A 15,263-nucleotide genomic window follows, 5' to 3' on the forward strand; every position below is an offset into this window, starting at 1 on the left:
GGAGGCTTGTGCAGGAAGAACTGGGGAGTGCAGAGGTGACGACAGAGAGCAAGAACGCGAGTGAGGGGGCATGGCTGTTAGGGGTCATGATGTGACTATCATGAAGGGACGCTGCATTTCTGAATTTGCCACTTCACTACTGCTGCCGAGGTGATGTTTTTGACTGTACTGACCTGCATCCGGATCAACAGAGGATGCCCTTCTCGTGGTCGAGCGTGGAAGTACATGGGGAGGTGGTATAGGGTAGAGATATGGTAGGACCCCATCTGTGGAATGGTCTCCCATCTGAGGTGCGCAATGATTAAAGATGTACCCCTTTACCAAGAACAGAGATTCTGTGGTTACATTGCAATCAGTTGCCATTTATTAGTGTTTATGTGAACTTTCAGCTGACATGTTTCATTTTGTACGCAGTGGTTTTATTGTCATTTTTATATAACCAGTCCTGGGGGGGTGTCATAATTCTTGCTGCCTACCTTATAGGGCTGTCATAAGGATAACCAAGATAATATTTTTGAAGCTGTTTGAAATGTGATGCATAACATTGCTGTTGAATTTATCATTCTTATGACTGCAAATTGTTTTAGCTGTTTTTAGTATTACATTTTTAATATTGCCAACATCTGGAGAGCCACAGGTTCACCACTCCAGCTTAGCCAGTGCTCAGGGAGAGGGAGAGAGATGGCACTGAGAGGCATTCTGCTGGCGTATCTATCCTGGCAGGGATTCTTCCACATCCTATAGTCCCTCAGCTGGGGGATCTTCAGTAAAGGATTGCTGGGGCTGGTCGGAGTTGTAATCCAAACTAGTAGCGGAGTGACAAATTCAGAAGTGCAGGGTCCCTTCATGATAGTCACACCATGCCCACTCGTTCACTTGCTTGCTCTCCGTCATCATCTCCACATTCCTCAGTCCTTCCCACTCACGCCTTCCCCTACAACAACAGATGTCCCTAGGAGCCAATCAGCATGAAAAGGGAGTGTGTTAGCTACTGAGAAGAGTTTTCTCAGTGGCTGACTCACCTCCTTTCACTCTGATTGGCTCCAGTCAGCAGGAAAGGACAAGGAAGCATGTTAGAAGACTCTTGTCAGTGGCTAACACACTCCACTTTCATACTGATTGGTGTATAGGATGCTGGAGACATACGGACCTGGCTGAGACCCCCAGGATCCTGGACTACTACATCTCTTGTCCAAACCATCTTAAGGGCACCTGGTTGGGGAAGGCAGCCCTAAAGAACCTTGTTGAACTCTTTGTTATTTTTAGTGCAACAAATTATGACGCTTGCCCCTCTGGAAATGATTTAAAAACATTGCAATAACCTACTTCTCTTTTTTGATTAGTTTAATTTCTGCTTTTCCTGTAAATCGTTCTGTACGGCTCATGGTACATGGAAATTTGGAAGGAACATTTGTAGTTATTGATCTCGCTTGCAGAACCACACTTCCCAGAATCCACTAGGACAGAGAAGGCGGATACCTTCGGTCCGAGCGACGGCCCGTCTTCCTAATCGTCGGAGAGGAGTGCTCGGCACCGCCCTATTAGCGCGTGAAACGAGTTTAGCGGAGCGAGCAAGCCGCTGGTTCAGTTGTGCGAACTTAGTATCACATGGGAGTTGCTGGTGCTGAGCCTGGCAGGATCTGCGCTCCGGGCGATGGGTGAGCGATGCACGATGTTGTGCGTTTCGGAGCCGTGCGCGTTTGGACACTAGGAGTTGGGGCGCGTTGAGGACTAGCAGCTTGTTCAGAGGCGCTTCCTTTTAGCTGGCGGGGAAGGGATAGCAGGGGAAGTGAGAAAACGGGGGGAGGTAGAAGGAATCTAGACCCCCCCCCCAAAAAAAGAACCACAAGCGGCTTGCTTAAGGTCGTGTTTGCGTTGAGGAGCTTATGCTGGCGTGTAACTTAGAAAGTGTGAACTTAGAAAGGGGGCGAGGAGACGTTTGTGTATTGGGGTGTCTGTGCGTGCTTCTCTCTCCCCCTCCCGAGATCTAAGAATTAAAAGCATTCCTAATGAAATGATTTCTGGCTGCCTCCCACCCGCAGGGAAAAATTCTCCCGAGGCAAGCTTGTCCGCGAAGAGCTGACTTCTCCCCAGGGCAAGCGAGGAACGGAACGGACCGGGCGGGGGGGGCGTCTTTTTTTCTTGGGGTCGGCTCGTCCTGCTCTGGGGAAGTGGGCTGGGGGGGCTTTCGGGGTGGGTGGGAGTGCGCCGGGGGGGGAATGCGAGCGGGCGTTGTTGGTGTTCGGGCTTGTGGTCCTGGGACTGCTGCGCAAGTCGCCTTTTCCCCCGTTCCGCGGGGCTCGGCAGTTCAGACTCGGCTGCGACGGAGCTGTAAAAGTCACCGAGTTTGCATTTCTGAGCAGGTGGAGGAAAATAACAGAGGGCGGCGGGGGGAAGATGTGTTCTGCCAAGCTAGCCAATTTCCCCCCCTGAAACCATCTTAGTTTACTGTCAAAACAAGCTCTTCCCCCCCCCCGCAGCTCCCCCCACACTTGGTATTCGGGACATCGTGTGTGCCAGCTCCAGGCACGTGACCAGAGCCTTTTTTTCCAAAACCCGGGTCAACTTGCCTGAAGTTTTCTTGTGCGTTTTCCCAATACTTAAAAGGACATTTCTCTCTCTCTCCCCCCCCCCTTTTTAAAAGAAAGGCTTTTCTTGGCTAGCAGGGGCTTCCCAGTAATTTGGAGCTCAATTATTCCTCTTCCCCTCCCCTTCCAATTCAGCAAATTTCAGCGCTCTCTTCTCTGATGTTGTCAACCCTTTTCCTGTTGTGGTTTTGAACCTCTCGCCTTTCTCAACGCCTTTATTGTGTCAGATGTTAGCAAAACAGCTTTTTCCTCTCCCCCCCTTCCCAGAAGAGCCCCCCCCCTTGGTTGCCTTCTGTCATCCCACACTCCCGCCCTGCCAACCGCGCAGAGCATAAAGAGTTAAACAAAAGCTGGGCTCTTGAATGAAGTGTGTACACGCTGTTCTGGTTCCATTGTAGTCTGTCATTTCCTGAAAGTGGCTTGGTCTACATTCTTTGAAGATGCGAAGGGCTTTGTGTCGCTTCCTCCTCAGCCAAGAAATGTTTTGGTAGGTTGTTGACCTTTTCCATTTTTCCCAAGAACTATTTTTGTGAATAGCGCATCTGCTTGGAGGAACTGAGCCTGGCTTCTCTGGCCTTTTCGTTCCTCCTGTGCGCAGCATACCCTGGAAAGCGAGATAAATCTTTGATGCTTGTGCGTGCCTGAGTGAGAGAGAGATATAAATCGCTGTGAAATAAAACCACATACTGTCATCATTGGCAAAGTTAGGACTGTCCAGGAGCCAGGGAATTCTGAAATGCCAGCAGTGCCCTGCTGTTCCACTTTAGATTGGTGTTGGAATCTTAGGGGGTGGCTGGGGGGGGCGTTATTTAATAAAATTACCCTGGTTTGCAAGTATGCACGCTCCCTCTCTCTTTAGGCCAGGAGTGAGGATCCTGTTCCTGCAAGTGTTGTTGGACTCCAGCGCCAGTCAGTCCCAGCTATCATGTCCAATGGTCAGAGGTGATGGGAGTTAGAGTCAAGTAACATCTGGAGCGCCACCTGCTTTAAAGAATTATGCTCCTGCGTTCCAAATTCTGCACTGATAATAGCTGCATTTTGCAGCCTGTACAAATTATGCAACAGGAGCATGTTTGTGGATCTTCTCTCTTCTACCATTTTTGCTCTTTGGCATAATTTATTCTATGCGGGAGAGGCCAATGCTGTGACAGTCCACCCCCAGCTACTGAAAATGTTCTTCTGAGATTTCGGAAGCAGTTGTCCACATGCTTTCGAGGATGTTGTTGCAGCCATGAGGGCTAGAAACGGACGTAGTTTTTAAACAAAAGGGAGCTGCTGAATTCTGTGCCTGCTAATGTATTCTGCTGTTTTTCTGTGCTACTTTGGAATGATGGCATTCACCCAGCCCTGTATAGTAAAGTTGGCACCACTGAGTATTAAGGGCCCTGCAGTTATGGTCCTCGGGGCCAAACTACATGTTACGCAGGAGATCCATGGTTGGATCTCCTGATGCTGCTCTGTGATCTTCCATGTGATCTATACGATGCAGCCCTCAAATGGGATGAGGCCAATAGTTGGTGATACGGAGAAGTGAATGTGCTTCCTTGAAAATCCCCTCCAGAGGTAGATTGACTTGCTTGCCCTCTACTTTTCCAGGCTGTGGATTGCAATACGCTTTATATCATATACAGACAGCCTGATTGCTTCACTTCCTTATAAGCAAAACTGTGATTAACACTGTTTTTTAAAAGCTATAGTTTGATTAAAATTTGCTAGGAGGCCAGATAACGTTAAGGGCTGTTGTTCAGTGGGAGAGCATCTGCTTTGCATGCGGACAGTCCCGGGTTCAATCCTCGATGGCATCTCCAGGTTGGGAAAGACTCGCTGCCTGAAAGCCTGGAGAGCTGTTGCCAGCCAGGGCGGACAATATTGAGCTAGATGGACCAGTTGTCTGATTTGGTGTGAGGCAGCTTCCTATGTTCATAGGATGGGGCAGATCTCTATATTCTGGACCGGGGGGGGGGGCTGTGGCCTTCCAGGCATTGCTGGACTCCCAAACCCTATCGGCCCCTGCCAGCCTGGCCAGTGGTGAGCCAGAGTGCAACCCTATCCGGAGGGCCACGGGCTCCTCATCCCTGTTCTAGAGAATGGCTTAGGCAGAGATCATCCACCCCCCCAACTCTGAGAACAAATGCGATGAGCTCAGAGCCTTTATGCTGCATCTTTCTATGATTCACCCTGAAGTTTTGAAACTGATCTGTGGTACTTCTCTTTAACTGCATAAAAAAAGCACACACAAACACATAACTTACTGGCACTGGCAATCTTATTTCCCCATTTAATCCCCTGATGTTTTGTCATGCTATTTTGGGCTTTTGTTATTTTTTTTGTTTTGTTAAAAAGTTGCTTTCCAAGTAAAGAGAAGGTGTTTTTGTTGTCAAGAGGCTGCCGATAGCAGCTCTGAAGCTGCTGTTCTGAGATCTTCACTGGGGCAGCTTCCTTTGTAAGTATTGACATGGCTGGATCAGACCAATGGTCCATTGAGCTTTGCATTCCGTATCCCACCGTAGCCAGCTAGACACCTCCAGGATGCCCACAATCAGGGCATGAAGTTCCTGGCCTCCCCATGTTGTTGGTTTGTGGCATCTGGTATTAAAAGGTAGACTGCCTTTGAAGAGGGAGGTTCCATTTGTCTTTTGAGGCTAACAGCCATTAAAATACCTAGCCCCCATAAATGTGCCTAATCCCCTTAAAAGCACACACACATCTAAGCAAGTTTCATATCTTGTGGCACTGAGTTCCATAAATTAATCTGGCATTGTGTGACGAACTAATTCCCTTTTGTCTTTCCTGAACCTGCTGCCAGCCAGCTCCATTGAATTCTAGTATTACAAGAGAGGGGGGAGGGAAGAACACACCCCGAGCCCAAAACCTTTCCCATAATTTTACTTCCTTACTTTGTTTCCTCATCTCTGAAATGGGCTTGATGCCACCCCCTCTTGGGGTGGGGTACATCATTTCAAAAGCTTTAAATGTATACCAGATGGAAGGACAAATAATTGGGTTGAGGTCAGCACATTCCTCCCTCCCTCCCCCTCCCCCCCCTCTCTCTGGGGTTACAGAAACAGGCAAGTGCCCTCCCCCTCCCTTCCATGTGTCAATTCCACAACTGTGCATGGAAAACAATTGTTTTCACTGAAGCCACAGAGAGTCCCACAAGCAGCTGTTTTGTATAGTAGTGTGTGCAGGGAGTGAATTAAAAATCCCTTTGTAAAACAGGTGTTTTTTAGGACTGTTGAAGCAAACTGAAGCATCCCAACTGAGCGTGTACAGAGCTATGGCTTCTGATTTTAAAACATTTTAGTTAGGAAATGTGGAGAGGCAGAAAGACCACTTTTCTCTTCTTCTCCCCCCAATTCACAAAAGTCACTAAATGCACTCTATAAATGATGTGAAGCTGGTCCCCTTGCTGTCCTCTTCAAACCACTCTCTTCTTCCCTCTTGGCCCCACTCCTTTAAAGTCAAACAGATCTTGACTGATATGGCAACCCCCTCTTTTCCAAGGAAGAACAGTTCTGAGCAGTTCCTTTTTTGGAGATAAAAACGTAACATTTTTGTACAGGCAAAGTATGTAAACAAATAGTATTTGATATTATAGCTACATCCATAGGCTCAATCTGCCGGCGGGGTTGGGGTGGAGCCAGGGAGGGGCCCCTCTGAGCTGTGGGGCTCTTGGCCAGAGCCCCACTTGCCCCACTGCTGCAGCCGGGCCTGTCTGTAAGTTGGCTCCTCCCAGCTTCCATCAGCCCCAGCCAGCATGGCCAATAGTCAGGTCTCTCCTGACTGAAACTCTGGAGAGCTCTTGCCAATCAGGGTTGGTGGTACCCCACTAGATGGGCCAATGGTCTGACTTAGAATAAGCCAGCATCTTCCTGTGTTCCAGGGATGATGGGAGATCTTTTCTTCTTCTGACGCCAATGGGAGGATGCTATTCAGGGTCAGATTTGACTCTGGGACCAGCACCCCTCTTCCCAAACCCTTTCATATTGACAAAGATGTTAATGGGACTTTTCTAATCATACTTCAAAAGCTTGGTGCAATTAAACACTATCAATACATGATCAATACTTTGGAGTGGCAGAGGGAAGAAAAGCAGGAATTTCTGTTTGCGTAACGCATAAAGATGATCAAGCATCATTAAAAAGGCAGTCCCAGCCCCCAAAGTCAAGCCAGACAGAATCTACTGCTTTTCCTGCAGAGAGAGAGAGAGTGGAGTAGGGATGGGACTCGCTGTGTAGCTGCAATCTGCTTATATTCCGATAGTCCGTTGTTCGATCCCAATCCACCCTTTTTTTTTCCTGCTTGCTTTGGCATTTGCCAATTTGATCCACTGTATTTTTGTTTTTGCGAAAACAATTGTGCAATTTTAATGTAAGTGCCTGTATAAATGATCACAGGGTTCCACTTGGTTTATTTTTTCCTATTTATCACACCTACACACTGTTACAAATGCATCAACTTAGAGGAAATTACGAAGATAATTACGTAAAATTGGGGGGGGGGAAATACAGGGAAAAAAGCCATGTTGATTACAGCTGTGGCCCGCCGCAAGAGATCAGTGCCAGTCCGAAAAGATAGCGGACTGGTGAATTAAGTTGGAATCTGGTACTAAGTCCAGTTTAGCGGATATTCTCCCCCATCCTCTGTCTGCTTTCAATTTAACTTGTTTGGGTTTCATGGGTCTATTCGCCCCCCCCTCCAGAAAATCTGTTCACAGCTTTTTTTGTGTGTTCCCCCTAGCATTGAGAGGAGGGGGGATTGCCAGTGCCCCCTCCCTCCCCCCCTCCCCCCATTTCCATAATTCTGGTTTGTGAAAGGGGCTGAGCTAGTTTCTCCCCCCCTTTTTTTTGGTTTCCCAAAGTTGTCGTCATGTCCAGTAATCCTCTGAGAAGCTGGTCTTGTTTTGGCTGCCGTGTGCTGTGATCTCATTTCCAGAGAACATTACACTGGAAGCCTTTTTTTTTTTTTTAATCTCTCCTTTTCTCCCTCCCCTATTTTTGCACTGCCTCTTTGTACAGTATGTGAGTGTTTTGTGTGAGCTCACTGACCCCGCAGCGGGAGAGAGTGACATACAAACCATTTTAGCAAACATGAGCTGGAATTGGATGTGGGGGCAGAGGAGGACTAGAAATCGCTCAAATACTTGGCCTTCTGTTTTCCTCAGGAGAGAGCCTGGCTCTTCCTCTCCTGGAGCAAAGCAGCCCACTTTCATGCCAGTCCACTTGGGCTTGGAGTTCTTGCGTACTTGACACACATTTTTCAAGCCCTCGGAACCCAATTGCTGAAGCTGCGATTGTGGGTGATTTCACACCCACCTTCTCTTGCTGTATGAAACAGTTTAGAGCCAGCTTTCCCCAACCTGGTGCCTGCCAGGTGTTTTGGATTACAACTCCATCAGCCCTAGCTAGCACATGTTGGAGGGCATCATGTTGGAGGGCATCACGTTGGGAAAGCTGATCTGCACTATGTATTATATTATCATTATTTATTACATTTATACCCCACCTTTCTTTTCATGACTGAAACTCAAGGCAGCTTACATATGGTTCCCAGGTGGTCTCCCAACCAGGCACTGACCACACCTGACCCTGCTTAGCTTCAGCAGTGAGCTCGCTTTGTGTGCCTTCAGACCATAGCCTGGGACCAAAACAATCATGGCTTCCCCCAAAGAATCCTGGGAAGTATAGTTTGTGAAAGGTGCTGAGAGTTCTTAAGAGGCTTCTCTTTTCCCCACAGAGCTACAATTCCCAGAGTGGATTAGCAATCAATCCCTCTTCCCAGGGAACTCTGGGAATTGGAGCTCTGAGAGGGGAACAGGGGTCTCCTAACAGCTCTCAGCATCCTTCACAAACTACACTTCCCAGGATTCTTTGGGGGAAGCCATGACTTTAAAGTGTTATGCTACAATAGTGCAGATGGGGCCCTATTTGAAGCAATGTGTAATTAATCCCATAAATGCAGAACAGATGGCAGTATAAGGGCCAAGCAACTCTTAAAGATGGTTAACGGTTTCTCCTGATCACTTGGTTAAATATATACAAATTTGCATATTCACCAAACCCTCTGTATAGAGGCCTTGTTGAGATACCGTACAATACAGAAAATTTCAGTAATCAAAAGCTATGCTATGTTGTTGGAAGGAAAGGGCTTCCTTAATATATTTTTTTCTTTTTCATTGCTTTTGTGAGTTAGGGTTGCTAGATCTCTTGAAAGTCACTACACATGAATGAAAAAGCTATCTTTGGCCACTCGAGGGGGTGGAGCTTAATGGAATGGGGCGGAGTCTAATGGTACCCAGGGAGAGGGCAGAGGATGGCCTCTGGCCAACCAGGAGTGGAACCTGATGGATAAGAGTGGGTGGGTGGGTAGGTGGGTGTGTGGGCTGGGTATCTAGAGGAAGGATGGGATGGATGGATGGATGGATGGATGGATGGATAGATGGATAGATGGCAAAAGCTCCTATCAAGCACTCAAAAGAAAAAGGCCCATATTATATTAAAGGTCAGGGTTGCAAGGATCCCGAGCCTCAGACCCCAAAATGCATGGGTGGGGCTTAGGGCGGAGCTTAGTGCAGATAAGGGTGGAGTTTCGTGGTGTCTTGGGCGGGGCAGAGAATGACACCTGGTGAGGCAAATGAGAAATCTGATTGTGTAGCCTGGTAGAGATGGCCTTTTAAGTGGAGACCTTACTCCTGTTTTGAATTTGCTTTTTAAATATGTTTTTAAAAGATGCTTTTAAGATGTTTTATTTTTAAAATATTTTTCAGATGCTTTGTTTTTGAGATTTTTTAGTGTTTTAACATTTTTTTGCCACCTGGGGCTCCTTCTGGGAGGAAGGTCAGGACAGAAGTTTAATAAATAATAATGGGGGTAAAATGAATGGCACAAGCTCTCATCCTGCCAAGCAGAAAATGGCCTACTGCCCCCTTGAGCATTCTGGCCCCTCTCTTGCCCTTCTGGAGATATTGAGAAAGAGGCGCTGAAGCTTCAAATCAAGCTGGAGACACTGTAACTGTAGGTGCAGTGACGCACCAGAACCAGCTTCATGAGGAACAAGCGTGCAACCTGATTAAAAAGTCCACCACCACCAATTAATTGGCTCTGTGCAATAAATCAACTTAAAGCATTTGGTTGATTAACCTGCTGATTTTTGGAAGCTTGCAGCCCTAAACTGAAGCAGCTGATGGGATAGCAATATTTTTAAGAATGATAGTGGCAGAGCTGGGATTGGGCCAAGCCCCAAACAGCTACAGAACTGTTTCCTAAACATTTTGTTTGAGCTGGGGAGGTCAGTATTCCCTGAGTCAGAGTGGTTCATCTCCCACTCCTGACAGTGTTTAGAATCCACCCCTCTGAATTCCTTTATGACAGACGTCCGCAACCTGGTGTCCTCCAAATGTTTTGGATCGCAACTCCCATCAGCCTCAACCAGCATAGGGCTGATGGAAATTGGAGTCCAACAATGGCTAGAGGGCCAGAGGGCCCCCCTCCTTGCCCTAAAGCGCTGGTGATAACTCCCTAATCCTGAGTTCTCTAAGGACTGCTTACATGGATGAGAAAATGATTTTGCTGTTGCTGCGACTCGTTTGGTCCTCATTTTCTCTGAAGGGCCACTAGCCAAAAGAGTTGGGGAGGGAAGGCTAAATGAGCTCCCATCACAGCTGTGATTTCTGTGATGGAGAGGTGAAGAAATGACGTTGCGTCCCATCCCCTATTCTGAAGTTAAGCTGCTACTGACCCATGCGAGATCCAGGCTGATGACCTGGAGAGATGAAAGCCTCCTGTGCCCCATTACTAATCTCCCCCTTGCCTCCACTGTTGACATGCTGTTCTTGGAAGCGGTGGCAAATGCTTTTTGTGATTGCCTTGAGTAGAAGGCTGGTTTTGGGAAAGGGGCAAGGAAGCCGGAGGGAGAAATTAGATCCAGTTCACATTTAAAGCCAAATGTTATCAAATTCTCCCTTTTTCTAACAATATGAGAACCGAAACACAGCCATCCTTCCGAATATGCGGTTCACCAACCAAGCAATGTTTACAAAAATGCACTATATTAGGAGAAAGAGGGAAAGCAAAAAAAATGTGTGTGTTAGTCAAAACTGTGTTCACAAATGTGCATATTAGGAGAAATCCATATTAAAGTGAACAATGTTCAAGAGGAATTGTTGCAGAAATGTGGAGAACAGAGTTTAAGATTGGAAAAATCAGAAACTGAGTGAACCGAAATTGACAGATTCTTCCATCCCTAGGAGGAGGGTTGCCAGAAATATGGGGTGGGGAGAGGGAAACAGTGGGGTGGAAAGAATATTTGGCACTCCTACCCTAGTCTCCCCCCATTTACATGTTTTTAGAAATGGTCTTTTTTTCTTTCTGGAAGGATATTTTATCAGAATTTGAACTGTAAGTTCCTTTGGGGCAGGATCACGTGCCTCCTGCTTGTTTTTCTTTGTTAATTACCATGCCTGATGACTGTATGCAAGTAGCATTTTGTAGCCCCCTGTCAATAAAAGTACCTCTTCATTTGTCTTTGCTCTTCTCCATCTTCTTCCCTGCTCTCTTCCACACCCACCACAAAAAAACCCTGGCGTAACTTTACCGATCCAAAAAGCACACTGACTTGTGCTCTTGTCAGTTGGAAGTTGTTTGCTCCTGGGAAGGTAAAATGGAAAATGGAAATGGACTGCCTTCAAGTTGATCCCGACTTATGGGCGACCCTACGAATAGGGATTTCATGTTAAGCGGTATTCAGAGGGGGTTTCCCATTGCCTCCCTCTGAGGCTGAGAGTCAGTGACTGGCCCAAGGTCACCCAGTGAGCTTAATGGCTGTATAGGGATTCGAACCCTCGTCTCCCAGGTCGTAGTCCAACACCTTAACCACTACACCACACCGGCTCTTGGGAAGGTTAAAGATCAGCACAATAAGCTCCAAAGTCCCTGGGATGTCCTCTGAAAGAAATACCATTTTCATTTTCTTGGACAGGATACAAGCAAAGCTATGAAAAGGCTGGTCAAGGGTGCAGAGGCAGCTCAACATATCACTCAGTGCTGCTTTGTTTTGGCTGATGATAGAGAATGATGAGCATATTGTGAGTGTTCAGAGCCCCTTGTAAATATTCCCATAGCAAACCTTGCAGAAGTGCTTGACCAGGGCTTTTTTTGTGATAGCACTCACTGGTACAGAGTACTGACACCTTTTTGCCGCTCATGCCAGCCATTTTGTGCTGGTGCTCATGGTACTTTTATTAAGGCATGAGTACCTACACCTCATGTTTTACCCCAAAACATTGTCCTTAATAATAAATAGGTTAGAATTGCCATCGTATTGCCGATGGGAAGGCTGAGGATCATGGAGGTGTGGGTCAGAGAGAGATTGTAGCTCTAGTGAGATTGGAACTAGCAACTCTCCTCTGTGAAATTTGATGCTGCATGTTCTCCAGATACTCCCTGAATACTTAATATTCAGTGAGACAGATTTGATACCTGTCTTGACACGTGTCAATATTTTGATTTCACTATTTGATGGTTAGCATTTGACAGTATTTGATAATAGACATGAAACAGCATTTCTGACGGTTGCCGTGTGATAATATTTGACTGATAACATTTCAGTGGGTTTAGCATTTGACAATTGACAGCAGGTTAGCTGAGACTTTTGTATTTGACACCTGCTGTAAAACCAAAAAGTCTAAAAATGCTTGAATTATGAGGTAAAAATGCTTTTTCTGAATTTCGGGGGGGGGAAGAACGTGAATAGTGACACTGTGAATTTTTTGAGGCTGTTCTGTTGGCTTTGTGTTGATTATCCTTTGGTGATTGGACAAGGGAAGTGCTGTAGCGCCGTGACAGAGCATCTGCTTTGCATATAGAAAGTCCCAGGTTCAATCCCTGGCGTCTCCAGAAAGGCTGGGAATGTTGACCTTTAGGAAGCTTCCTAATGATGTTTTCTTGAGTAGCATTGTTGAACGATCACTTTTAATGTAGGTAGTGTTTTAATTTTTATTTGTATCCTGTAAATTTTTACAGAATCTTTGTTCCGTAAGTCTCTTTGAGATGGTTCTGGTGTAAAGTGACTCATAAATGTGTTTGAGAACATTCATTTCACTTGTACTTGGTTTAAATACATGAATGGGATGAAAAGCCCAGATTAACAGAAGACGGTGAGCTCCACATTGCAAGACTGGGCTGCATTCATATGGCTCTTTATACCATCTTCCAGATGTTTCCTTTCCTGTTAATTTTTGTGTTTTATGTGATCTTTCGCATGATGCAAAAGCCACTTCTGGAAATCTAGCAGAAATTTAGTGCTCATTTCTGTGGTAATTGATTCCAGAAAAAAATCCATTTGCAACCCTGGAAACCTGGAATATTGCAGGAATTTTGCATTGTAAGTTTCCTAAGGTTTTCATGGATCGTGCTCCCACTGCTCACGTAACGAAATGTTCTATGTGCTTTATTGGTATACTGCTCAGTGAGTCATGGGGGAGTAGAAGTGCACGAGCTCATAAAGGGTGGGGGATGTCTGATGACGTTGGTTGTTGTCATACCATTCATTCATTGGCAATCACTCATGGCTGAGTATGATTGTCTTCCAAGATAAGGTTTTTAACAGTGGATCCGTAGATGACTGTGAAGGCCAATTCTGAATCCATACAGCCTCCCACAGTGAAGACACGTTTCCAGATGGAAGATGGGCACGATGAGGATTGTCTGACGTCCGAGACAGACCCTGGAGCTCCTTGAAAGTTTGGACTAAAACTCGGAGTGGATTCACTGCCCCACTGACGTCGGAGGCATCAGTCTCCACAACTTACACCTACATTGCTTCCGGGTTCAGTGAAGACATCTCTATTTCTCTGGCCCACACCTTTTAAGGCAATTTCTTAGAGTTACTTTGGGGGTGATTATTTTTGGTGTGTGTATTTTTACTGTTGGGGTAGCGCCTTCAGTTTTTTCAATGCAACCTATATTTTATTAGTCTCATTTTTTTTCTTTGTAAGCTGCCTCAGATATTTAATGGAGAGGCAGGGTAGTTTTTGAATGGCACGTTTCTCCCGCCACCAAAGAATCCTGGGGACTTTAGTTTACCACCTCACAGAGCTGCAGTTCTCAGCAACCTTAACAAACTACAGTTCCTAGGATTCTTTAAAAAGGTAAAGGTGTCCCTGCACTTACAGTGCGAGTCTTTTCCGACTCTTAGGGTGATGTCTTGCGACGTTTACTAGGCAGACCGTATAAATGGGGTGGAATTGCCAGTTCCTTCCCCAGCCTTTGTTTACCCCCCAGCATATGCATACAGGATTCTTTAGGAGACATAATATGAGCTCCTTCTAGGAGGAAGGGCGGGATATTAATTTAATAAACAAATAAAAAATAAATGAATGGTGCACACGCAGCCCGTGTTATCATATCTGAACTCTGGCTGAGAAACTATAGGGAGAACTGCAAAGGAAGCGCCTTGCACCTCTAGGCTGGATTAGGCCAGGTGATATTCCCTGACATGTTGTATAAAAGCTCCTGGGACTTTCTCACTGTCTGGTGAGCTGGTTTTGCCCTCTGCAGGCCACCTCTGTCTTGGCTTCCCTCTGTGCTCACCTGCACGGGAGATGGGTCAGATGGAAGCGATGGGTGAATGTGGGAAATGCGCATTTCCGTATACAGAAGTAGATAATCTTTTGCCTTGGGAGTGCGACTTTGGAGGGCTTGATTGTGGCAGTTACTTGAGTAACGTCTAGGAGGGAAGGATGTGGCTGGTGGGGGAGGTTCACACCATTCAGGAAACCACCTTGAAAGCGAAAGCGGAAATTGGGCAGGCCTGCCCGTCTGCCAGTATGTGTGCTTGCCCGTGCGAAGTTGCATCGCCAAGCAGGAAACCAGCAAGTTGCATACGTCAGAGGACGCATCTTGCTAAGGTGGCGGAATCTCAGCCAGGGCTGGTTCTTGGAGGCAACCACTGCTGCTTCCTTTGGCTTGATCTTGTCCATAATGTCTTGCCAGAGACGGGCCTACTGTGAGGTATGTCATGAGGAACACATCAATCTTGGTTGCTGTTGAGGGCAGAGAGTGGGAGATGGACAGAGCTAAGCCACGGGGTTGCATAGAGCCTGCAGGTAGAGGGCTGGGGCTCAGAGTGGTCATCTAGACTGCGGGTGAAGAGAAAGAGGCAGCAGGTGGCCAAAAGCTGAGGTTGACTGGGATAGGCTCGGGGCTAGGCAAAGCGGTGAAAAATATTTGAGAGGAAGGGGGGCAGGCACTAAAGTCTGTGGCCTCAAGAAGAACCCACGATGCCAGTGGAGACTTTGAGTTGGGTCCTTGTGGTTCAGGGTCCCTCATTCTGAGGGGAGCAGGGCTTGGGTCCATGATGCCCTTTTATTCTTGAGCTTTTGGTTCTCACTGGCTTTCCTTTCTTCTCCCTTGTTTTGCAGCACCCAGCCTTAAAGGCAGGCGGAAAAAGAAGACCGTTCCCATGGCTGAGAACGAATCCCAGAAGGCTCCAGGGCTGTCCCTGCCGGAAGAGACGGTGGTGGGGAGTCCTGGTGCTGAAGAGCATGGAAGTGCTCCAGAGAAGCTGGAGCAAGTGGTGAGTGAAAATGGTGATAATAATCCCATCATGAAAGCAAAGGATTGCATCACAACCGGGGGCGTAGTTGTGCTGGGTCTTGGGGGTTCTTAGACCCTTTAC

General features: G+C 46.8%; 1 protein-coding gene across 2 annotated transcripts in view; it reads left to right on the plus strand.

Annotated features, from left to right (window-relative positions):
* Nucleotides 1-1,501: 1,501 nt before the first annotated feature.
* ARID5A (AT-rich interaction domain 5A) overlaps nucleotides 1,502-15,263 on the plus strand; it is a 32,303-nt gene continuing 18,541 nt past the window's right edge. Inside the window, exons 1-3 of one of the 2 annotated variants that reach the window (XM_061593131.1) lie at nucleotides 1,502-1,658; nucleotides 13,238-13,456; nucleotides 15,007-15,161. In XM_061593131.1, coding sequence (XP_061449115.1) covers nucleotides 15,048-15,161 — 114 coding nt within the window. In that variant the 5' untranslated portion in view covers nucleotides 1,502-1,658; nucleotides 13,238-13,456; nucleotides 15,007-15,047. The remainder of the gene's footprint in view (nucleotides 1,659-13,237; nucleotides 13,457-15,006; nucleotides 15,162-15,263) is intronic. The other variant, XM_061593130.1, reaches the window with a different exon arrangement.

Source organism: Rhineura floridana, chromosome 12 (assembly GCF_030035675.1).
Source record: "Rhineura floridana isolate rRhiFlo1 chromosome 12, rRhiFlo1.hap2, whole genome shotgun sequence".
Taxonomy (NCBI): domain Eukaryota; kingdom Metazoa; phylum Chordata; class Lepidosauria; order Squamata; family Rhineuridae; genus Rhineura; species Rhineura floridana.